The sequence below is a fragment of the Scomber scombrus genome, chromosome 12 (genome assembly GCF_963691925.1).
Source record: "Scomber scombrus chromosome 12, fScoSco1.1, whole genome shotgun sequence".
In the NCBI taxonomy this organism is placed as follows: domain Eukaryota; kingdom Metazoa; phylum Chordata; class Actinopteri; order Scombriformes; family Scombridae; genus Scomber; species Scomber scombrus.
The window spans coordinates 6308739-6331321 of record NC_084981.1 but is presented as its reverse complement, the minus strand read 5'-3'; the positions used below and the strand labels follow the sequence as shown (position 1 = coordinate 6331321).

The 22583-nt window shown below is 39.4% G+C and overlaps 1 protein-coding gene across 1 annotated transcript; it reads right to left on the bottom strand.

Moving 5' to 3' along the window:
• Positions 1-1219: 1219 nt before the first annotated feature.
• Positions 1220-19856, bottom strand: valopa (vertebrate ancient long opsin a). The gene is made up of 6 exons (XM_062430056.1): positions 19820-19856; positions 17453-17882; positions 14336-14546; positions 10043-10160; positions 8190-8423; positions 1220-1453 (listed from the first exon to the last, which is right to left on the bottom strand). Exons 2-6 carry the CDS (start codon positions 17814-17816, stop codon positions 1220-1222), a joined length of 1161 nt encoding a protein of 386 aa, XP_062286040.1. The 5' UTR covers positions 17817-17882; positions 19820-19856.
• Between the last annotated feature and the right edge of the window lie 2727 nt (positions 19857-22583).

Sequence of the window (22583 nt, the reverse complement as noted above, 5' to 3'; positions counted from 1 at the left end):
ATGATGGGAATAGTCATTGCTTTTGTACATGGCTGCTTAGCTAAGCCACTTGTGCTATGATATTTATTGATGTATTGTATCATCTTCACAGTGCCTATAGAAAGCTTATCAGAATACAGGCAGTGCATTGCAGTCCAAAGGTGTGTGTGTGTGTGTGTGTGTGTGTGTGTGTGTGTGTGTGTGTGTGTGTGTGTGTGTGTGTGTGTGTGTGTGTGTGTGTGTGTGTGTGTGTGTGTGTGTGTGTGTGTGTGTGCATTGATGTGTCTGTGTTGCTTGTGGTTGTGTGAATGTTTATGTGCTTGCTGATCCCCTGCTGGCACTTCATAAATATGTTGTCCTCCTACATCAGCAGCGGAGGAAATAGGAGACTGGCATCTCCAAGTCCCATTGACCATCTTCACTAAAGATGAAAGCTATGACCCAAACTAGTCTACACAGGATACACTAAAATAAAAGTATCCAGATTCAGAAGACTGCTCCGACCTATCGAGGGGTGGAGATGAATGATGATGGGCCGCCAAAGCAAAGTACTGAAACAGCATAGAAAAACAACGCTTTCTCTGCAGGCGCCATCACAGGGCTTCAAAGGACAAGGCGAGGATGTGATGAAAGGCTTGGATGCATTGTGGTGTATGAAAAACACTGGCTAGCCCTCAACTAACTGATGTCAAAGTTTGCGATTTTAGCAGTCACTTTTTTCATGCGGTTCTGAAGTCAAATCAAGCGCCCTCTAGTGTGACACACTAGCAGGTGTGCGGTGACGGTCAATAGAACATCCAAGATATTCTTCGAAAGATTGAAGAGTATCCACCATCAATATTTACAAGATATCTATTTGGGTAGAGCTCTGAACCTTTCTGTCTGTACTGTTCCTTCTTGTCCCATCTGTTGTGCTTATTTTAATCAATTATTGAACAATCTACTGCAACATGCTGAAGCACAAGACTTCTCTTGTTTTTGATGTTTTGTGTTCCTGAATTACTCTTTCAAATGAAATATAAAAAAGTGCTTGAATCATCAACTATTAAAACCCTTCAAACCCTTCTTTGACCTTCTGTTCCTCAAGCTGTACTCCCCAACAAAAAAAAAGACATTTTAAGTTCTGTTCAAGTCCATACAGTTTCTGAAACACACTGTGGCTACATTACAGAAGGTTAATGCGGATTCTGGGGGGTCAGAGGATGGAGTAAGAGAACACATATTGGTCGGAGCTTTACTGTTACATCGGGCACACTTTGTTCTCTGGGATGGGCAGCTGGGCGAAGGAGCCACAGTCGGTTGGAGAGTCGTCAGACCTTGGCGACGCTGTACCACCCACAGGGATACGGGCCGCGATGGCTGACATTTCTCCTGTTTGACTCTCAGCAGTAATTCCAGGTCGTTCTGACGTCTGGTTCATGTTGTCTGGGATGGTGCCCCTGCCGGTGAAGAGCTGGATTAGGCACTTCCTGAACTGGACAGGAATCAAGAGAATTAAAGGCAGTTAGATTGATTTAAATGATTTTCAATTACAATGTTCAGGGGCTGTGTTTATAGGACATGAAAAAAAAGGATACACACAACAGCTGTTTGGTAAACATAACAAAGTAATTGTTCCAAATGCCTTACTTTAACACAGTTTAAATGCAATTAGAGTCTAATTGTCTAACCACAACAAGTTTCTTTGCCAAAATAAAAACATCTTTTTCTAGCAGTTCTGCTCAGAGGGATTACAGTTGGGAATAGGATGGCTGTTGTAAAATGTAGTTTCCTTATGTACAGTACAGGAATGAACTTTTATACACAAACAAAGCATATGTTTATTGCAATTGAAGGACTATCGGGATGGGGGAAAAAACGATTGTTTGGCTAAGGCTAACGTTTTTTCTGTGGTGAATATGAAGAATTTAGGTCAGTGCACCCAAGACGTTTAACCAGCTTAAGCTGCTGCAGCCCAGCTAGAAAAAGCATGGGAGGCCAGAGAGAGGTAAACCAGAGCATCATGGGTTACGGCCTGATTCCAGGCTTCCCACGATGCAGATAAGATCCATAACTTCCCAGTAGGAGCGCTTCCTCTTCACCCCTGACCTTAAAGTGGGTGCGTCCATTTTTGACTCTCTATGAAGTTCAGAACATGAAAGCGCAGTGGTATATGATGGGTAGTTTGAAAAAAGAAAAAAACATCTGGTTTGAATATCCCATTGTGGGAAAAAACTTTAATACAAGTACAAATGTGATTGCTGTTCTCAACAAACTAATATGCCACTAATCTTTGGGGTGAAGAAACATGTCACCCAGTGCAGCAGTGTGGCTTATTGATGTGTTTTTAACAGTATTTGAACAACAAAGGTCTACTGCACAGAGGAATAAAATATATCAAGCTTTAGATACACACACGATACTTGTAAGTACATCAATTCATTGTTAGTTTGGCTCTGCGTGAGATTTGTTGACGAAAAAGAAAACATAGAAAAGTGCTAGACTTATCCTTTAAGACATACAATGTACGCAGTGATACATGTTTAATTTTATGTTACTATTACTGGTCTTGGTTTGTAAGACGTAATGAGCTGAATAAAGTGTCTGAACACTGGAGACCACTGTCCGCTTTCTGTCTCCGACTGTAAACGTTGATTGCGTTTAAACCAAACCACGTTAATCAATTAATTTGTGTTTTAGAAGGAACCGACAAACAGTGCCATTCTGCTCCCCATTGGCCACATGGTAAGAAAACTTTAACTATCTGAAGACAAAGTGCTTCTGAAATCTTTGACCAGACCATTTTTATCTATCTCTCCAATGTAATTGAAATGCTTCATTAATAGGTAGTACAATGTAGCCGCATTTTCAGCAAGACTGCATTGTCAACAAGTCAGCGATTAAGTACCGTGACAAACCTCTCAACAAAGAGTGTGTGACAGAAAAAATGAGAGACATCCATGTATAGAAACAGATGAAAGATATGTCTCAATAGCGAGATTCAATTAACTGGAGAAATACTTTATAGATTGAGTATGTCACCATGGAGACACACAGTGACAACAGTTGAGGTTTACTACATCCACCCTTACATAACAGCCATGGATATTAAACAACATCTGTGTGCTGAATATGAAAGACTGAAAAAGACAGAGGCAGGTGCACAGTGTGTTTTATGACTGTAAAGGAGATCGTAGAGTCCTAATTTCTTAGGATTTCCTCGGTCACTATTTTACACGAATCAAATAGTGTTCGCATTATCAACTCAGACACGTGAACACAGTAACAATGACGCTCTGTCAACAGTCATTCTTGGAAGACCACAGCTTTTTCCAGCCTGTTCTCACTAATAGCACCACAATCATTGGTTTCCACATTAATTTAAGTCTGAAAACACTAATTGACCTTTTTCAGTGTTGAAACCGCCACTGGGGAGAAATAATGATTCCTGACCCATAATGACCTTTCTAGTTGAAAGCTTCCTAACTTTAACCAGTAATGCTTTTCAAAGTGTGGTTGATAGAAAAAAAAGAAACACCTTTGGTACCAGCTATGGTGATGCTCTAGTCTATGGTTTTGTTCACTTTGGGACCTTATATGCTCTTTCTTTTTGTATTTGTAAACCATTTCCTTCCAACTCTGAATACAATGTAATGACAAATGAATAGCCTGGAACACATTCACCCTGAATGCACACAACAGCCACTTCCACCTTCTCCTTAAAGCAGTTTAAAGCTGAACTATAGAGATTCATAAGGGTATCGACATAGATTTCAAACACCACTATTAGGGCAGCAAAAGTAATTATATAAATGATATCAATACAATGTCCTGATAAATGCAAGCATATGCATTTAGTAAGCATGCAATTGTTATCCCAACCATCATCCCTGGTCATGTCCAACAGGACCAAAAATCTTCAAACAGAGCAATCTATACCACAAGAAGACGTCACCATATGTTAAAATAAATCCTGATGCTGAAATTACAGTTACAGAGTTACTATCTTGTGTCAGCGTGTCTTATATTGTTTAAAATCTACTCACTGGCTTCCATCTTGATTGGCTTTCAAGTCCTCTCTGTATGAGTGTTCACTGTACTCCCCAGAGTGAAGACATGGTACATATAAACTCTACATTATGTTTCAGGTACTTCAATTTCTAGTCACATTTCAACACCTTCAAACCAGCAAGCTTCTGTTCTGTCTAATATCCAAACTGGATGACCAGTTGGGCTAATGGCTCATGTGCCATTTTCTTTTTTTTTTTCTTTTTGTAATATGTACTACATAAGTACAATCATTACCCAGTCCATGCCTCTACAAGTGTTTGAGAAGCTTGTAGGAGGCTCATGCTCCCAAATCTCTAAAACAGAAGTAGCGAATGCAAAGTAAGAAGAGTTATAACTGATGTTCTTACCACATTTATCGTTAGCACATCAGGTTGAAATATATTGGAATTTTCCTTGAAATGTTGTCATGCGTTTAGGGGTGACAGGTTACATAAATACTGTATTGAAGGAGATTAAAGAGGACTCATTTTTGCTTTCACTAGCTAATTGTAGCTTCACCATGTTGGTGGAGCATCTCTTGACTACCATAATGTGTGAGGTTCTGGTGAAGTGCTACAAGAAAGGGGTTGAAATGGTTTGGCTGTATTCAGCTGTCAATGACTATGGTAACATCACTTTGCTTTCTGACAGTAATGGATTAGTGAATTGCAATACATTACACACTTGTGCAAAGGAACATGATGGTTTTTAAAATATTCTACCTTTTGTGTCCTGTGAAAAATATTCCAAGGACACATGCATTGAGGACATTATGTTATAAGCCCATTTGTGTTGTGCATCTGCTTGGCACATTTCTATGGCAGTCGTCCCATCAGCCATTAGAGCTTTTGTGAAATACAGGTTTGGGATATGATGGTACTGTAAATATTTCTCTCTCAATTGCCACTTCCACCAATCAAACAACTCTCTTCAGACAGTAAAGATCTTCTATGTGAAGCTGCAGCTCTGTTGAAATGGCGAAATGATGCGCTTCTGAAATTTGTGGGCTAAATCTACTCGTGATTGATTTATGATTGTGATGTGATCTTATTCACTAAATCATCTGACAAACTGTAAGCATAAACAGACTATGAGATATACTCACATATACTAACTGGATTAAATGCTTCTAGTACATTCACATACTTATGTAAGTACTGCAAATAATTGAAGCAGTGGAATGTCTTCTAATGATCGGGTTTCTTATTGTCTGATTGAATTTATGCTTTAACACACTGAGTTTTACAAAACTTCATCATTGCCAGCAGGACTATATTTTCTCAAAACAGATCAATAAACTGTTCCTGTGACATCAATGCTCTAGATTCAAAACATCAATTGATTAATTTTCTAAGTATATCTTGTGAGGAGACTTAATTTTCTTATGGGGTTTATTTTTACATCTCGGCTTTGCCTTTCCTATAGATCAAGCTCCGTGACATTGAGAGATCAAAGCCTGTGTAAGCCTAATGTGAAATGGGATTTAAATAATACTTGTAGACGTGATAAATGGATATCTCTAAAATGTTCTTTCACCTTAGCAACCTTCTGACCTGAGAGATCCCAGTTGGCTGCCTCTCTCTAAAACTGCTACAACACGTAGCTGCAGTCATGCATCATGGAAATCCAGTGAGACTCTGGTTCACCTCTCTTTCTTATGTAACTTACAGAAAGAGAGCAAGACTGAGTGAGAGAGATGTCACGATCAAGCACTGGAGGTCAGATGACTTCTCTAGCAGTTAAGCTTGAGCAGCAGGAGCTCTGCTCAAACTAGAATCTGCCCGCTCGCTGTCCTCATTGACATCTAGTCGATGTCTTAGTGGTACCACTGGCTGACCCATTTAAACAGTGAGTGCAGCTCAGAAGTGGGGCGATCAGATGGACATGCAGACTGTATGTTGACTTCATTTAAAATGTTTTACATCTATAAAAATAGATCAGTTTAAAGTGTACTTTGAGACTTGTAGGCAAGTCTTAATTTGCTCATGTCAGGTTTAATATTTGCTATCCTGGCAGGACTGTAAAAAATCCTGTTGAAAAAAGAGAACCTGTCATGTACAATTGACACTGAGTAAATGGAGGAATACATGTGAACATGAAAAGATTGTTTAAAAAACTTCAGACTTCACAGGAAAACTCATTGGTTCATTGGTGGCACTAAAGTGTAGCGAGAGGTAAAGACAAGTGGAGAACACATGTGACATCACTAAATTGGACGCAGCATGTTCGTGTTTACCAGAGACACAAAGATCTAACGTTGGTGAGTCCAGCGTTCTAGCAGCAGTAAGCCCTGCAGGGCATCAGTGTTTTCTTTATTTCTGCACGCAGGAACCTCACTGGCTGCAGTTTAAGGTGTACACCAGCCAGTCTGGGATATCTATAGAGAACACTGCACTGTAGGTATCATACCACATACTGACTGCTCTAATTTGAAGGATTATCATTTGCTAACTTCCAACATAATAATGTAAAAAAAAAAAAATGTGGCTGGTGAGCTTCTGAATAAGGTCACTTCATGGAAACTTTGCTTGATTAAGCTCTGAAAATACCTTAAAATTATTTGCACCTTAATTGTTACTGATATGGACCCTCTGCTTACTATAGGTGAAGTTACAGCAAGTCACCAACTTGTGATATCAGTTTCCAGTGCAACCACCAAGACATAATCTTTGATATCCAACTTCAAACATTTGGCCTTACAATGTTCTTTTGTCAGCTTGCATGAACAAGATGGACATAATTGAAATGCAGTAAACTTCCAGTACATGCACACGTTTCCTCAGAGCATATTCAATCCATGTGATTCATATTAAAGTATGCTATAGTTAGAGTAAAGGGGTAAGTCAAGCAAATAGTGTGATGAAACACAGTGTTGTTCACTGTCTGGATTTAAGCAACACAGAGAACATAAGATACATGTGACTTAATGTTTTGTCTGAACAGTGTTGAAATGTAGTCTTAGTAGGCTCCTATGTTTCTACTCTATAACTGATGTTTTACATTTATTTTCAACTATTTTAATAATCGATTAATCGTTTTGAGTCATTTTTTAGGGGGAAAAATGTGCAATTTCTCTGACTCCAGCTTCTTGAATGTAAATATTCTCTGGTTTCTTTATTCTTCTATGACAGAAAAACTGAATAAATTACAAACATACATTTCAAGACATCACCTTGTGCTTTGGGAACCAGGGCTCAACATTTTTCACCATATTCTGGCATGGTGACCAAACAACTAATTGAGAAAATAATGACAGATTAATCAATAATGAAAATCACGAGTTGCTATATTAGACTGCACAGTCTCAAAACACACACTGACTGTGTTAACTCTAAAAACAGAAATGATTAAAAATAAATAAGATAAGCTAATTGATGTTTTTATTTATTGATAATGGCTGCAATTGAATTGGACACAGACATGGCTCCTATGGAAGATATGTCTCACTGTCAATGCTTACATTGTGTATGTGGGTATAGGCCTAACCGCTTGACCTTTTGGGACAGCTGCCTTTTTTATAAAGCACTTGTTAAAAGTGTGCTTGCCAGTTAATAGACAATTTACAACATTTACAACTTTGGTAACACCCAGAAACCATCACGGGAGGCAAACGTCAGCTCAAAAGCGAAAGAAAGGCAGACTGTTAGTTTGAATAAAGCAGGATTCAAAGTAACAGTTTGGGAAACTACCGACAAGCTTGCACTGTGGCTCACATTATCAAAGATACCTTAAAATGAGCCTACAGACACAAGGACAGGGCTTTAAACCAAAAATATTGTGTAATGTGTCATAGATGTTAAATTGTGCGTGTCTTGCTTACACTGAGGAAACGAGCTTAACAGTACAACGTAAAATTTGACAAAGTAAAAGACATGAAAAAAAAAAGTCGGCACTCACTGGTCTTTCATAACTCACCAGCATATCATAGGTAGTTAATGTATTTTTTAACAGAGGACTGTTGTACTCTCTAGATTTCACTTTTCATTTATTCATACACCATGCATTACTGAGAGACAGGCTTACACCTAACAACAACAGCAGACAGCAGAGATGTGTCTTTGCTACCAACCCACTACACTGAGGTAACTAGTTTGGTACATTGAGAAAGTGCTCGAATACACAGAGGAAGCAGGATGATCAAGTAGAATAACTTATGTTGGCTGAAATAAAGAAAAAATTACCTGTTTGTTCATGAAGACGTAGATGATTGGGTTGTAGACAGTGGCTGTCTTGGAAAAGAAGGCGGGGATGGAAGCCATCCTCGGATCGAGTTCAATGGACGGATGAAATGTGACTAGTATGGAGAAGGCTGCGTACGGTGTCCAGCCAACCATGAATGCCACAATCATCGCCACCACCATACGGGTCACCTGCCGCTCAGGCTTCTTGGCACTGGCCAAACGACCATGAGACACCTGCAGGAAACAATGACAGGCTGTACAGTTCTTTGTTACTTAATAGACAGTCCATCCATTAGGAATGAACAAATGTTTAACTGTTTAAAAACTGTAAAAATGAATTAATATAAAAATGTTAAATATGAGCATGTTTAAAATATTAAGTTTGTGTTTCAAATCATTTTATCATAATTGGTCTCTGTTTTTTTAGGCAGGTCACCAGCTACTCTGATTTTATGGTCTCTGGAGCAGTTAGTTACAACAGGGCATTGAAGTCGCACTTGAATAAGCTAATTTGCTTCAGCTGTTTCATTCATGCTTCACAATCACTGGCTTGTTCACCAGCTGTGTGGCTGTCAGCAGACTGGTAACATTCAGTCATATTCATGCAGGTGTACACTGCAGTCATAATAACCTGACATTTCTCCCCATTACTGTTGATTTAACTAAGGTCTAGACTAGAGCCCTAATTTCATGGGGGCACAACTGAGAGAAGCATGCACTGAGCACAGGTGGGAGGAGAGGCACATCAGGTGAAAGGTTCATTAAAATTAGGTAGCACACAAAATGAGCTGTTGATATTTTGCTGGAAATTTGGTCTTGAAATTTGACGTGAAAATACACATCTAAGTACCACATCTCTTTCTGGCACAACTTCAATCTGCTGCCAGATGTTATCATCAAGTAAATACTTGTGCTGCAGTAATGGAATAATGCTTAATATAAAAATTGATAAGTTAATATGTAAAATATAAATATACTGTATATAGATACATTTAAATTGACATTTGCATGAATGTTAGTTAATCAGTCTGTATTGATTTAGAATTAATACAGCTGATTCTTATAGTGTCTGTTGTCCACAGCTGCTTTATACTGTATGAAAAGTTTCTCCTTCAGTTCATTAAATCTCTGCATTCATTTTTAAATTATGTGACCATGGCTTCACTGTGATTGGCACAGCTGTTTCAGACATATGAAGTTTGTGGTGTGATAGGCTGAGAGTCTATTTATCACCATACCCTTTTTCACTTTGCACTGGTGCATATACATGAAACAAAATAACATATGTGCTTGTGCACTTAAAATAGGGTTCTTCATATGTTGAGTAGAGACTGGATAGTTCTCCATGACAGAATCCTCAGTGCTGCTCAGATTCGTTGAGAGCTCCCTCAGAGTCATTTCTACCTAATCTAATCATATACCCATTTGTTTTAAAGTGTCAATTCCTTGATCTAAGTATCTATCATGGTTCTGTCTTAAATTGATAATTAATGTCCTAGAATAAAATCAACATACTGTATGATAGAAATGTGCATTTTTGCAGGCTATACCTTTTCTGTAAAGCTACAGTCATGGAGGTACCTAAATCAAATGTCAGCAGCAGTGACCTGATATTTACTGTCATAAAAGACTCAATTTAGCCTAATATTTTCAATGGATTAGCCAATCACAATGAATATAATCCTTCTGTCAGCATGTTACTGGAGTCTGATGTTTGTGATGTTTTCACCAATAACAGAATGAGGTTTTCTACAGCTCTGGCACAGCGCATTCATAGGGTGAAGACGGCTCTGCAATGCAAGTGTGAAATCAGAAATGTCTTCTTCTTTCCACGCGTGTCATTATGAACTGACCTTCCTGAGTTTCCGCAAGAGCTTTCCATAGCAGAAGAATATCACTCCAAGGGGCAGAATGAAGCAGGTGGCAAAGAAAGTGATGATGTAGCTATGGTCTGTGATATTGGTTGAATACCTGTTTAGAAGAGGACAACAAACATTTATCAAAGCAACATTCAATTAGTACAAAAAGGTCAAAGCTATACATGTAAATCTAAAAAAATATATCATTAGAAAACAGTTTAACAGATAATTGTTCAATAATAGAGAGTAATTGACAGTTATAGAATTCAAACAAGCAATTAGTTTGAGAACATTTTAGTGTCCCTTTAAGAACAAAATGGTTACCAATCTCATAATTTCACAGCTATGAGCTGTCTGTGAAATGTCATTTTGACATTCAGAGGCTTTTATCTGGCTGGAGAGAAAGACAGCAGTTTTGCACCTCATTTGAGCTTCAGTTAAAAGGGAAATTTCACAGCTGAGACAATATCTGTGACACAATTAGAGGCCCTGAGGCCACTAATTTAGTCTAATTATGTAATTTCCATAAGAATACCTTCCATCATCAAATGAAACAAGCTTCAGATTAATTTGGAAGAAAATACCTGGAAGACACAGTGGGGTGTGTGTGTTTATTTGCTAGATGATTTATATGCATGCTGCTTAATCCTTGTTGCACCGGAGAAGTGAGGCTGAGCACATATTTGTGATTCGAATCATGACTCACACATCCATGTCTTTCCTTATCAATTTGCTGTCATGTGACACATATGCAGAATTCTAATTGGTTACATTAATACTGAAACTCTTTTAAGGTAAGTGTGCATATCAGTGTTAAAAGACGGTACATCTGCACAAAATAACTCCAAACACTGATTGCTGCTTGACACTAACCTCACTTTGGGCCCTGAAACTGTAAGTATCTCTCGCTGTTATGTTCAAGCACTCGTGTGACTCTGTGCCACTTGAATCATTCAGACTTTCTCACTCTTGCTCAGCACCCCTGAAGGCAGGAAATGAGCATGTTAATTTTTCTTCTAATTGCAGCCATATGGACAGTCATGCACCGCTCATATGTCTCTGCCTGGTCTCACCACGTCTGGCCTCTGTAGTTTTATTAAAACACAGAGTAATTCACTCATGTTGTCAACCCTTACACCATTTAGTTTCTTTCTATGGTCTCATGCAGACACACGTGAAAAACAACTCAAGGGTAAGCCCCTCCAATTTGGAGGTCTATTACTTGCAGATGTGCAAGCAAAACATGTAATAAATTGCATTGAAATGAAATGAAATGACTTGCTAAAAGAAAAGTTGAATCCATATCTCAGTGACTAAATGATCCACCTCTGTATATCATCCAGACAGCATTTACATCACCTCCAAGACTGCTGTTCCTAACCTGTCATTTTTGATGAGGTAAATCATATGAAGCGGTCAAGTCTGTCCTGTCAAGCAAACCAAAAGATCTAATTAACTAAACGAACGTGTCTTCCCACCAGCAGCTGGTATGCTCATTCTCACCATAGACAGTATAAACACAGATGATGCGTCTCCACTTTTCTACCACTCTTTTCAATCCACTCTTACTCCAACCCTAACCATCTAACTTCTCATGCCTAAACCTAACCAACCTAACCAACCTAACCAACGAAGGCAACGACTACTAGCCAATCAGAGGTGTATTGCAGAATGTGTGTGGGGGAAAAATAAGGTTGCACATAGATTCAGGCTGACAGTGGATGGCAAACTGGATATCATTTTAGTGGACGAGAGCAGGATGGTAAAAGTTAAGAGAGGCCGGCTATCAAAAGTTAAAATACTTTACAAAGTTCCCTCAAACAAGAAGAAAACATGGGCAATCTGGACAAACAGCATGACATCACCATAGCAACATATCATCATGTCATCTTTCATTTTGCCTTCCTGCCATTCTTTCGGACTGTTAGTTTGTTTTTCTGGCCAGAAGGTGTTGTCTGTCTGACCTTTGCCTTATTCCATGTAAACGCAGTATAATATCTGCTAATGTCTAATGTTAATGTCATCACTTAACAGGGAAAGTGAGAAATAAGCCAACTTCCCAAACAGAAAAAAAAAAAATGACAGTTTAATGAGCAGAGGGTAGAAGGTTACTGATTTGCTGTACATGCAACCATTTTCACAGCAAGTCGAGGGATTTGAGCGGGGAACTTCCATCTGTGTTAACCTGACACAACAGATGGTACACAGAACCATCTGACAAGTTGTCCTTAGAAACTGTGAGAAAAAGGACAGGCACTTTCAAAAGATACTTGCCTGATGGTTGGATTAACCATCTGTCGCTCACCATCTATCAAAGGCTATCACTTCTCACCGTTGGCACACCTAAACCACACTTGTAGCTGCCAGTAGTTCTAGGGCACTGATGGGTCCAAACCACTGGTGGTTTGACCAAAGGGCATAATTTGAAAACCTGGTAAAATGGATTCTTGCTTGATCTCAAGAATCCAGCTGCCTCACAAGGTAACATCTGTGTGTGTGTGTCTTTGTAATGAATGTCTTACACAATACCTGAGTGCAGGAAGGGATTTGAAAGAAAGTCTGCAGTGTACCAGCAGTAGATTGTATCCTAACCCCTCACCAAGGGCACAGCCACTTACTGACAGTCCACTGACACCACCTTCCCATCTGCAATCCTTCAAAACTTTACATTTATGATTTTTAACATTAATTATCCATCTGATGCAGAATATTGACAAGCATCAAGTGATAAAAAGACACAAAAGGCTTTTAAAATTCCTCCTGGCGGTGCATGTGGCAACATTTTGGACCTCACACACCTGTACTGTTCACGCTCCTGCTGTTAACCTAATGTTCTCTGACAGAACTCATGCTGTGCGCAGCTAGAGGTGGTTCAGGTCATCTATGCGCTGGGTATCTCCAAAAGGTGATCTCTTAATTGTATTGTCTGAACCATTCGTTCCCCCCCCCCCCCCCCCACACACACACACTTTGTCTGAGTAATGGTTCCTTTACAGGGCTGGAGGCAAACATTCAGCCTCCTATCTGCACGCCTTTGATCAAAGAAGGTAAATAGCATTATCCAGATGGCACCCTGAGGGGCAAGGTCAGAGCCGACCTGTTACTGGACTTTTTCTATGAGACACATTCACACAGTGTGAGCTAATACGGTTGAAATGGCAATGCAGATCTGAGCCAGACGGGTTGAGTGTATAATGTCTATGGTCTTTATCTGTTTGTGTTAGAAGTGTCTGGTTAAAAAAACAAAAGAAAAATGAATTAATGCAGGGTTATGTCTGGGCCAATAGTTAGAATGATGCCCTGGGGTCACAATCAGGTTATAATAAGATCAAAGATTAAGGTTTTAGATGTTTATGTGAAAACATTACGAAATCAAACCCTGTTTTTAATAGTATGGTCAGCTTTTTTTTCATCAATAGTTGTTCAATGTATTTATATTCTGTTATTACCCCTCTGTATACCAGCCTACTGCCTTCACATGTACAAAGAGATTCAAAAGAAACAATGTAATTTAATCCAATGTTGGATTAAACACTTTTTACTCGTATCTCACTGATATCAGCCTCAGTGTTCATTGATCGATATCCTCAGAGCTGTATTTAAGTACCGCCAATGCAAAATGAACATTTCCTACTGCTACTGCTTCACATTAAATGCATTCCACTGGCGAGAAACAGGGTGGCTTTTATTGTGAAGCAGTCACAGGAAGAGGAATACATTTGTCACTGAGGTTATGTGGTACAGGGATCGATTTTCAACAAATGCTAATGCTGACATGCTCATATGCTTACAATGCATGCATGTGCACGTACAGTAGAGGGGAACCATAAAGTTTGCTTCAGCACATACAGGCTGCAGCCGTGACTCACACAATCATGTATGAATACTAAACAAAACAGAGTAAAATGTCTCTGCATCAGTGCATTAAGGGAGCAAAGTAATTGACCGGTCTTCAGTACTAAAGGGTCAGTTCACCCAAATCAGAAAAAGCCTTTTACATCTCTTACTCATAGAGGTTTTTAACAATGCAGCTTTGATTTTATTTGCCAAGGTTTGGAGATATTTTGCTCTGAAATTTGGGCTGCCAACCCAATACAGTTGATGTAAATGACATTTTGTTTATACTGCTCAAAGCAGTAAAATAAGGTTCGAAAAATTTGGCAGCAATATGTGTTTTCATTTTTAAAAAACTATTAAATCTATTTTTGTGATTTGTATGAACTGAGCCCTTTAAGCCCAATTTCTAAGGGTTTGAACAGTCACAGATCACGGAAGGATATTTCTCACCAGTCAGGCTCACAGGTGGTTCCGATCTTGCTTATAGTGTATCTGTTCCAACCCAGCACTGGAGGGAAGGTCCAGATGAAGGAGAAGGTCCAGACAAACAGCAGACCCAGGATCGCATGCCTTGCTTGCAGTCGGATGTTCCCCAGAGGTCGGCAGATCACAAAGAATCGCTCGAAGGACAGAACGGCCAGGGACCACAGGGCCACGATACCTGAGGCAAACAGCAGGAGGTCAGAGGGATGACAGCTGAGAGAAACACACACCAGCAAATCATGGATTTTGTTTTCAATACCTATGAAAATCACAGCTGTGTTTTTCATTTCTGACAGTAATAAAAGTAGATTTTTTTCTAGTATGTAACAATGTTTGAGCGCATGATGTGTGTTTTTGCATCTGTTGATCTCTTTTAGATTGCTTCCCTCTTTCACCAGAGTGTAAAATGTCACATCACCACATTTGGCATTTATCCAATGTGATGACCTGGTTAGACTATAGTGCAGCTATTTCTTAATGTTTCACAAAGATTCCTAATTCTGTAACATGCAGAGGTAAAAGTAGCAGTCCTGTGGCTAGGAATAGTTTAATGATTCGGCTGGGCGCATTAGGTTGCCTCCTATTGGGCTAAAAAAAAAGCAGACTTTACAGTAATTATGGTAATAACTCACTCTCACCGACCGGTTAATTACCCATCTTCCCGCACCCAGTATTGGCTGCCTACTACGCTCATTGGAGAGGACAAAAGAGAGCAGTGGGAACCAGGATGTTCAATTATGTCACATACATTTAAACAAGAGCCTCTGCAAAGGTCCACAAATAAAATTAACACCAGTGCCTCGTTGCTCTTTTTGTCGCTTTTTTAGAGTCACAACTGATGTTCAAACGGTGTGCTCATGTTGAGACACATCCGTCATGTTTCATTCAGTTTCAGTGTGTTTATCTACACGGCACAGGTGCATGTAGACAGAAACATCTAAGAATAGACAGAAATAGAAAATATTCTCACCCTGAGCAGAATATTAAGTGGAGCATCCACTCATCCCGCTCTTGGGGAAGAGCTAGCTCAGCTTAATCCATTTCTAATTGACCACCCCCCACTCACACACACTCACAAACACACCCACCCACACACACACACACACAGACAAACACACACACACACACACACACACACACATACACACACACACAGGTGAAACCAGTACAACACAACTGAAACCACCATTAAGACCAAAATTGGAGTGGCTTTTGACCGGAGGTCCCTTGAAGATGTAAGCTTCACTGCAGAGGTCTAATTATTATACATCAGTTCTTTTGTTCTCTTGTGTTGTGGGACGAGCTTTTCATCCTTGTAACAAAACTGTGTTTTTGTGTTGCCATGTGCTGCAGCTGCCCTTTGCCCCAAATCATTTGTTTCAAAACTCTTCTTAATGATTTGTATTGCTATGAGATTATACCTTTTTTTTTTGGTGGTCATTCAGTGCATCATACCACCTGAAACACTATTAACCACTATGCAATTTATCCATTTAAAACATTGAGATGTGCTATAATCCATACTCTACACTATAGTCCTAATGTGCTTGGATTAATTAGTTTTTTCGGGGAGTTCTTGTTGTTTAGTAAAGTCTATATTCTGGAGGTTTACACATTCAGCAAACAGTTAAAAGCAGTTCTGGCAATGATTCATGTGAGGTATTGTACCAAAGATCAACTATTTCAAGTCAAAGTAATGCGATAATATACTCACAGAATCATGTGGGCATCACACACCTTATGAGACTCATCATATTATCTGAAGCACCCGTTATAGATGAACATTTACTGTTAAATTCGGCAGTTTCACACCGTAATAAAGACAACGTGTGACTTGTTTGATAGTCGTTATGTAGATTGTCAAAATGGGATTGTACTAACCTTGTTACTAAATCCAATAAGAAGCCTCTGCATGAATTCATCAAGTATTCTCTTATCTCTTCATGTTATGTTCTTGAGGCTATTCGCCAGACGCCCCCGGATCCCACTTTTGGAAAACTCAGTCCTTAACAGACTTTCAGTAGAGACCGTGAACCGAGCATACACTGATCTAAATGTTATTGGTGGTCACAGTGCTGGTAACCTACTTATGGCAAGTCACGCACCAGCAGTATGTGAGAAGGCTCCTGTCCCACTGCTAACATCTGTTGTGAACGTGGCTTTGAATTCTGCTTCACATTCTCACAGTGAGATTGTGTTACTGATCCAGTAGTCTGCATCACAGAAGAGAAGCACATATCATGCAGGTACTGTTTTGAAAAATGATAATACAGAGAATCTTAACTCTGGGTTCATAAAGAATAGATAAGCTGCAGTGACAGTTTGTCAGCTGTTGCCTGAAGTACATGAAGTTTTGAGGTATTTAAAAAAAATCTTGATAGTTGTCAGTTTATGACTAAATAAAATGTTTCCAAACCTCTGTCCATCAGCCCAAACCTTGTGATTTGGTTTTAATTGGCCATATTATTCATTATGCTGACTACATTTATGAGCTGAATTAAAGCATTTAGCTTTAAAAGGTGCAAGACGTAAACTGGTGTAAATTTCCTAAATTATTCTCTAGAGCTAAGAGTTTCTTAATTTTACAAACACCTTAAAAATCACTGTTAAATCACTCCTACATTAATTAAGTGATGGGTTTGCTGAGCTGGTGAATCACATTTAATATTTCCACATATTAACTGTGCACTTACTCAGACAAAGTACATGATTGCTTATGTTTCATCTTTTCAATACATGAATGCCCAAAGACACTTAGTAAAACACCTGTCTTTATTTTTGGGACAACTTTTTTTATTACATTTTCCTGTGTGAATTTATTAAGTTGTTTGAACCGATTTGCCATTTTTATTTGACCTACCTACCAGATGTCCTGTTGAGATTATGTGTGATTAAGTCAGAGAATGCGTCATGAAGAGCTGCTATTAATCTTATATTTTTGTAATATAGCCTACAGTATTTTTCCTTTTTTTTTTTTTTTTTTTTTGAAACAACGTTCCAACACTGACACCTACAGTTATGGAAGCTGCGCTCACATGCAGCCTTGCAAATCGCAAAAGCAAGAAACAAACCAAGTACACCTACCGAAAAAAGTAACAGCGAACCCCTCCAAGACGCAAGCCCACTTCCCAAGAAAGAAATAACCCCTGGCGTTTGTGAGGAAACTTATTAGTCCACCAGTGAGGGAGACCAGAAAGTCAGCGATGGCCAAATTAACTATAATGTAGTTCAGGGGCTGTCTAAGTTGTTTGAACTTGAAAGTGACAAACATGACGAGGAAATTTTCGCTGAGAGAGAGCGAGGTGACCACAAACATAAGCACGGCCAAGATAGTGAAGTTCCAAGGCGCGATGTTTTTGATGGGTCCATTGAACGGATCATCAGCAGTGGAGAGTTCCGCTGCCACAGTGTAGGACACAGCGTTCACAGCCAGATTTAAAGTATCCATTGTCCATGCCCAGAGTGGAGGCTACTTGCTTGGTGACCCTAACCGAGTGAAAATCCGGTTTGTTCTCTTTTTTTCATGCTCACAACTTCATTTGGAGTCGCTCCTTACGCGTTCTCTAGTCTGCATTAAACACACTGCCCGCGCGCTGGAGCATCCTCTGCGCCCTGGAACTGTTCTTTAACAAAGTTCATGTGTTGAAATCCGCCTTGGCTGAGAAGCATGGTCGAGACCGAGAGAGAGAGAAACCTGTCAGAAATCTGGAAGTAGAGCTGTTAGAAAAGCTGTGAGTAGTGGAGAGCCACTCGTTGCACGGCAGAAGCGACGCTTTAACAACCGCTGGCAGCAAGTGCACGAATGACCGCTCAGTGGCATCTTGGAAGCTCTTATATAGGCGGCTCCGGCTTCACTGCTGCCCTCCTGAAGAGGCGACAGGACGCCACGAGTCCTCTTCATGCGCGCTGTGAACACTGGTGACAACAAAGTGTCCAGGCTTGACGCACACTTGGCTCAACCACGATCGATCAACTTCTTGCCTTTAAGCACTAACCAATATCATCAATACATCAAGTGAATTTCTGTTTCTGCTTTTCTGCAGAATTGCTTTTCTGGTGCGCACTTCATTAATCATGCGTAATTAGGCGCACCAGGAGGCTGATTGGACACAGTATTCATTGTAGTCTTCAACACTACAAATACATGTGTTCACATTCAAATGTAGGTGCAAGTACATATAACTTTGAGTTATGTGTTTCAATCACCTGCGTGGTCAGTTAACCTGGACAGACGTCATCAACCTTTTTAATCAGCCTGTAGCTCATAGTCTTGCTGTGTTTTGTGCAGAGCAATACAATAGAATTATATAAAAACAATGCTGCCTGATCATTACAATAAATAGCACTCCTTATTGCAGCTACTTGTATCGCCAAGAGGTCAGCTCAGACAACAGGTGGAGCTTTGATTATGTTAGACTAACCCCCCACCACACAACACAACCACAAAGACCCACTTCACAATAACCATCTGCTCACTAGTCCTCTATTGATCTTAAAAGGCGACACTTTACCGCAGTGCATTTTTTCTTCCACTTTCAGTCCTGTCTTCAAAAACATACAAATATGAAAATAATCATTTGTTCAAGTGCAAAGAGCATACTTGAAGCACACGTTGGAGTCATTCGCCCAGCATTTCTTTTAAACTCATTACACACAAAGTACACGAACAATGAAAAGTGTATATATACCAGATGATCCATTGCACTTGTGTTTTGAAACTATAGGGTGGTTGAAAGCACATTTGCACTGCACCTCAGATCTTGCTCCTTCACAATACAACCATCAATCACAACAACAGTCTAAGAAACATTTGCAAAATAAGCACAAATTTTAAAATATTTTAAATCTGCATAGAAAGATAACATGAGAGAATTTGACACAGCTGCTGATCTGCGCATCTTTTATATTTATACAAATACACTTTATGATTGAGATTTTGAGGAACTATAACTAGGAAATGTTTTTTTAAAATAGCTGGGATTCCTAAACCTGTTTCTTGTCCTTACTCTACATAAAAATGGAAAAAACTGAATTTTCTCATTTTTATGTTATGTCACTGAGACATTGTTAGCAGCTCTTACTGACAGCGAGAAAGTTCACGTGCCAGCATGGACAGGATCACGAAAATTGAAAGAATTAGGAGTTACAGATTTGTTCCAGATTTATTCCCAATCTTAACAGAGCATCATTTAAGTTTTTTTGGTTCCACTTTCATGTTAACTTGAATGTCAAGTCCACGTCAGCACAGAACTTTTCCTCAGAGGTGAATCACCTTCCCACTGCCTCCATCTCTGCCCAGTCTTTGATCTAGTTCCCTCTTGTGGAAGCCAGCTTGTCACACCTCAGTGACCATCACGTAAATGAGGATTTATTGCCTTCACTGTCTCTCCAGACCTCGGTATGACTGCTTTTGTTTGGCAGGTCTATTAAAGTGCCATTGCCAAGTTCAACCTTGTGCTTTGCTCAAGATGAGTCATAACAGCAGATCTAATGAGTAACACTCCAAATTTTTTACTTTTGAAAAATATTTTACATGATTTTCCTTTAATATGTCACCAGTCTCTCTGCAGAAACAAATTCTATTACACTTGACAGAACAATTTTATTTTGCATGAACACCTACAACCTAACTTGGTAATTCTGAGTCAAACAATATTACAGAAATCACCAAAGAATACAACATTGCACCGCTGTGGCAAATGTAGTTTTACGGCACTGACGTTTCCAAGTCCATTCTGTTGACAGACAACACAATCCCATCTCATCTCTCTCTTCGATTACATGTTTACCAGGCTACCACCAGGGCAGTGACCTGTGGAATTGGCTGGTCTAGCTGTTTCTCTGAAGGCTTAGGATTGGATAGGAATGCAAGCCCATGGGGGAAGTCTTGAGATGTGCTGGCAACTGAAGGGCAGTCCTGAAATGAACAAATTAGTGGTCATTTCTTCAGCACTCTATTACAGAGTGCACATATTTTTTTCCACAGTAGTTAGTGGTGCATTGGTCCAATGGAATTTCATAATGAAAAATAGAAAAGGTCCAAAGGTAACTCTGCAGATAAAAGTTCATTTGAAGACAGATAGCCTACTAAATATTATATAGGCTACTATATTAAATATGTAAGCATGTATAATACTATATATACTTAAAGACTGTGTAAAGTGAATTCAGACATTGTCTTCTAAACACATTACATAAGTCATAAATGTATTTCTAAAAAATTTGTAAAAAGCATTTCAACCATTTAGATTTGAATTGTGGAGCTCGGCTTCACAAACTGTGTTTCAAAATGTCTGTGTTCAGGATTTAGTGGGCGGGTCTGAAAATCACCGTTATGTAACGCAGCCGTGATTGGCATAAACCCGCCCCTGCTGCTGTAGAGGTATAAATACTGTAGTGACCAGAGGGGGGGAGCGGTCACTCTGATTGGGACAATTTGAGCTGGCTAGCACAAAGGCTCATGGGACTGTTAATGTTGTGTGCATGTTAATTGGTGTCAGAAGTGGGATTATAAAAGGGAAGAATGCAAAGTGAGACAGATTTCTGATTTCTACAACTCCTGCATCCCTTACACTGCACAACAGCAGGGGGTGCTATTTATTTAACATCATAAGTAATAACAACTGTACATGAATACTGGCCAGAGGTAATCAAACACACCAGGACACTCAGTCGCGGTGGCTACACTGCTAATTAAAGTTAACATCAAACTTAACACTATTTATGACCATATAACCTGGAAACCCACATAACACAATTAACATACACACAACATCACAAAAACTAAGTCCCATGAGCCTTTGTGCTAACCAGCTCAAATTGTCCCAATCAGAGTGACCGCTCCCCCCTCTGGTCGCTACAGTATTTGATATTTGATATTTGAGAAACTGTTGCTTTCTACATTGACTCTCGTTGGCATTCAAGTGAACTGAAACATTAGTTATGTTATTCAGAGATGCAGTTGTCTTCTAGCCCAATTTATATTACATGCAGCCGTAATATCTCAGCTTGACAGATTTATTGATTCTCGTTTGTCAACAGCAATTCATGTTTCCAGTCTTGGTAAAGGTTCCCGTGTTGGCAATGTAGTGATGAGGTTTGTTTGCTGTGTTTTCTCATTGTGACTTGTGCACTTTAAGATATATTCATGAAATTCCTAGACAGTTTAATGCATGACGGTTTATATATGAAGAGGATTGTGTTTGGTTATATTGTGTATTTTTATTTGGCTCATGGATGAAGTTCTGTTTTTTTATGTGTCCTCAGTCCAGGGCAGTTATTGCCTTCTCTGTTTTTTCTTGTTTTTCCCAGCATGCTCTTTCCGCCACACCTGTCCTGGTTTTCAGTTCAGTTTTGTTGGATCCTCTGTTCAGTTTGCTCTTCTCTGTTTGTTCCGTTTGTGTTTGCCTGTACCTGAGCCTAGAATAAAGATATTATTCTTCAGCTTTGCTCTGTCCACAGCCTCTTGCATTTGGGTCCACCAGCTCCCCTTCACCTAACAGTAATGTTAAGTATGAACATACAACAATACAACAATAATGCAAAAATGAACTAAAGGAAATGATGGATTAGTGACGGATTTTAAGCTACTTCATATCAGAGCCTTTGTAATCTATTTCAAGAGCCTTCACATGTTCTTCACATCTCCTTTCATGCTTTTCTTTGTCACTTTGTCAATACGTGTGACACAAAGCTACTCCATACAGGTTGGATCATGAGACTCCTTTGTTTTCTTGGTGGACGAGATAAAAACGTGACCTCACAGTCCCTGTTTATTTCACTTCTCTTGCTCCAGATCACCTGCAGTGTACAGAAACACCCTGCAGCTCTCAAGCTTTTTCTGTGTGTGAGTGAACTTGCGATAACATCATGTGACTTATTTAGGTGAGTTTGGACATGTGTGCTACACTCTGACATTCTACTTGATGTTCTACTGAAATACTCAAAACAGTTTGGAAACTCAGCATTGAATTGTATTCCTGAGGCTTTCTATATCTGCTGTCAGACACACTCTATACAGACTCATCCTGGGATTTGAATTGAAATATAAGACTATACAAAGACATTCATACAAACTATACACTGCCTCTAAGTATTGTATATTCAAGGAGCATTCATGGTGCATTTAAAGTTCTCTCACAGACCTATGTGGTTATCAGTAGTAGAAGGAAAAATTTTAAAAAGGGATTTTGTTTACTGTGATTTCAAAGCATAG

What these genes read in the sequence shown, in the direction of transcription:
- valopa (XM_062430056.1), bottom strand. Translation starts at nt 17,816, where the DNA reads ATGGATACTTTAAATCTGGCTGTGAACGCTGTGTCCTACACTGTGGCA. An exon ending in TCTTGCGGAAACTCAGGAAG is followed by an intron (nt 8,424 to 10,042) that starts GTCAGTTCATAA and finishes TGTTTCCTGCAG; the next exon opens with GTGTCTCATGGTCGTTTGGC. An exon ending in ACGTCTTCATGAACAAACAG is followed by an intron (nt 1,454 to 8,189) that starts GTAATTTTTTCT and finishes ATTCCTGTCCAG; the next exon opens with TTCAGGAAGTGCCTAATCCA.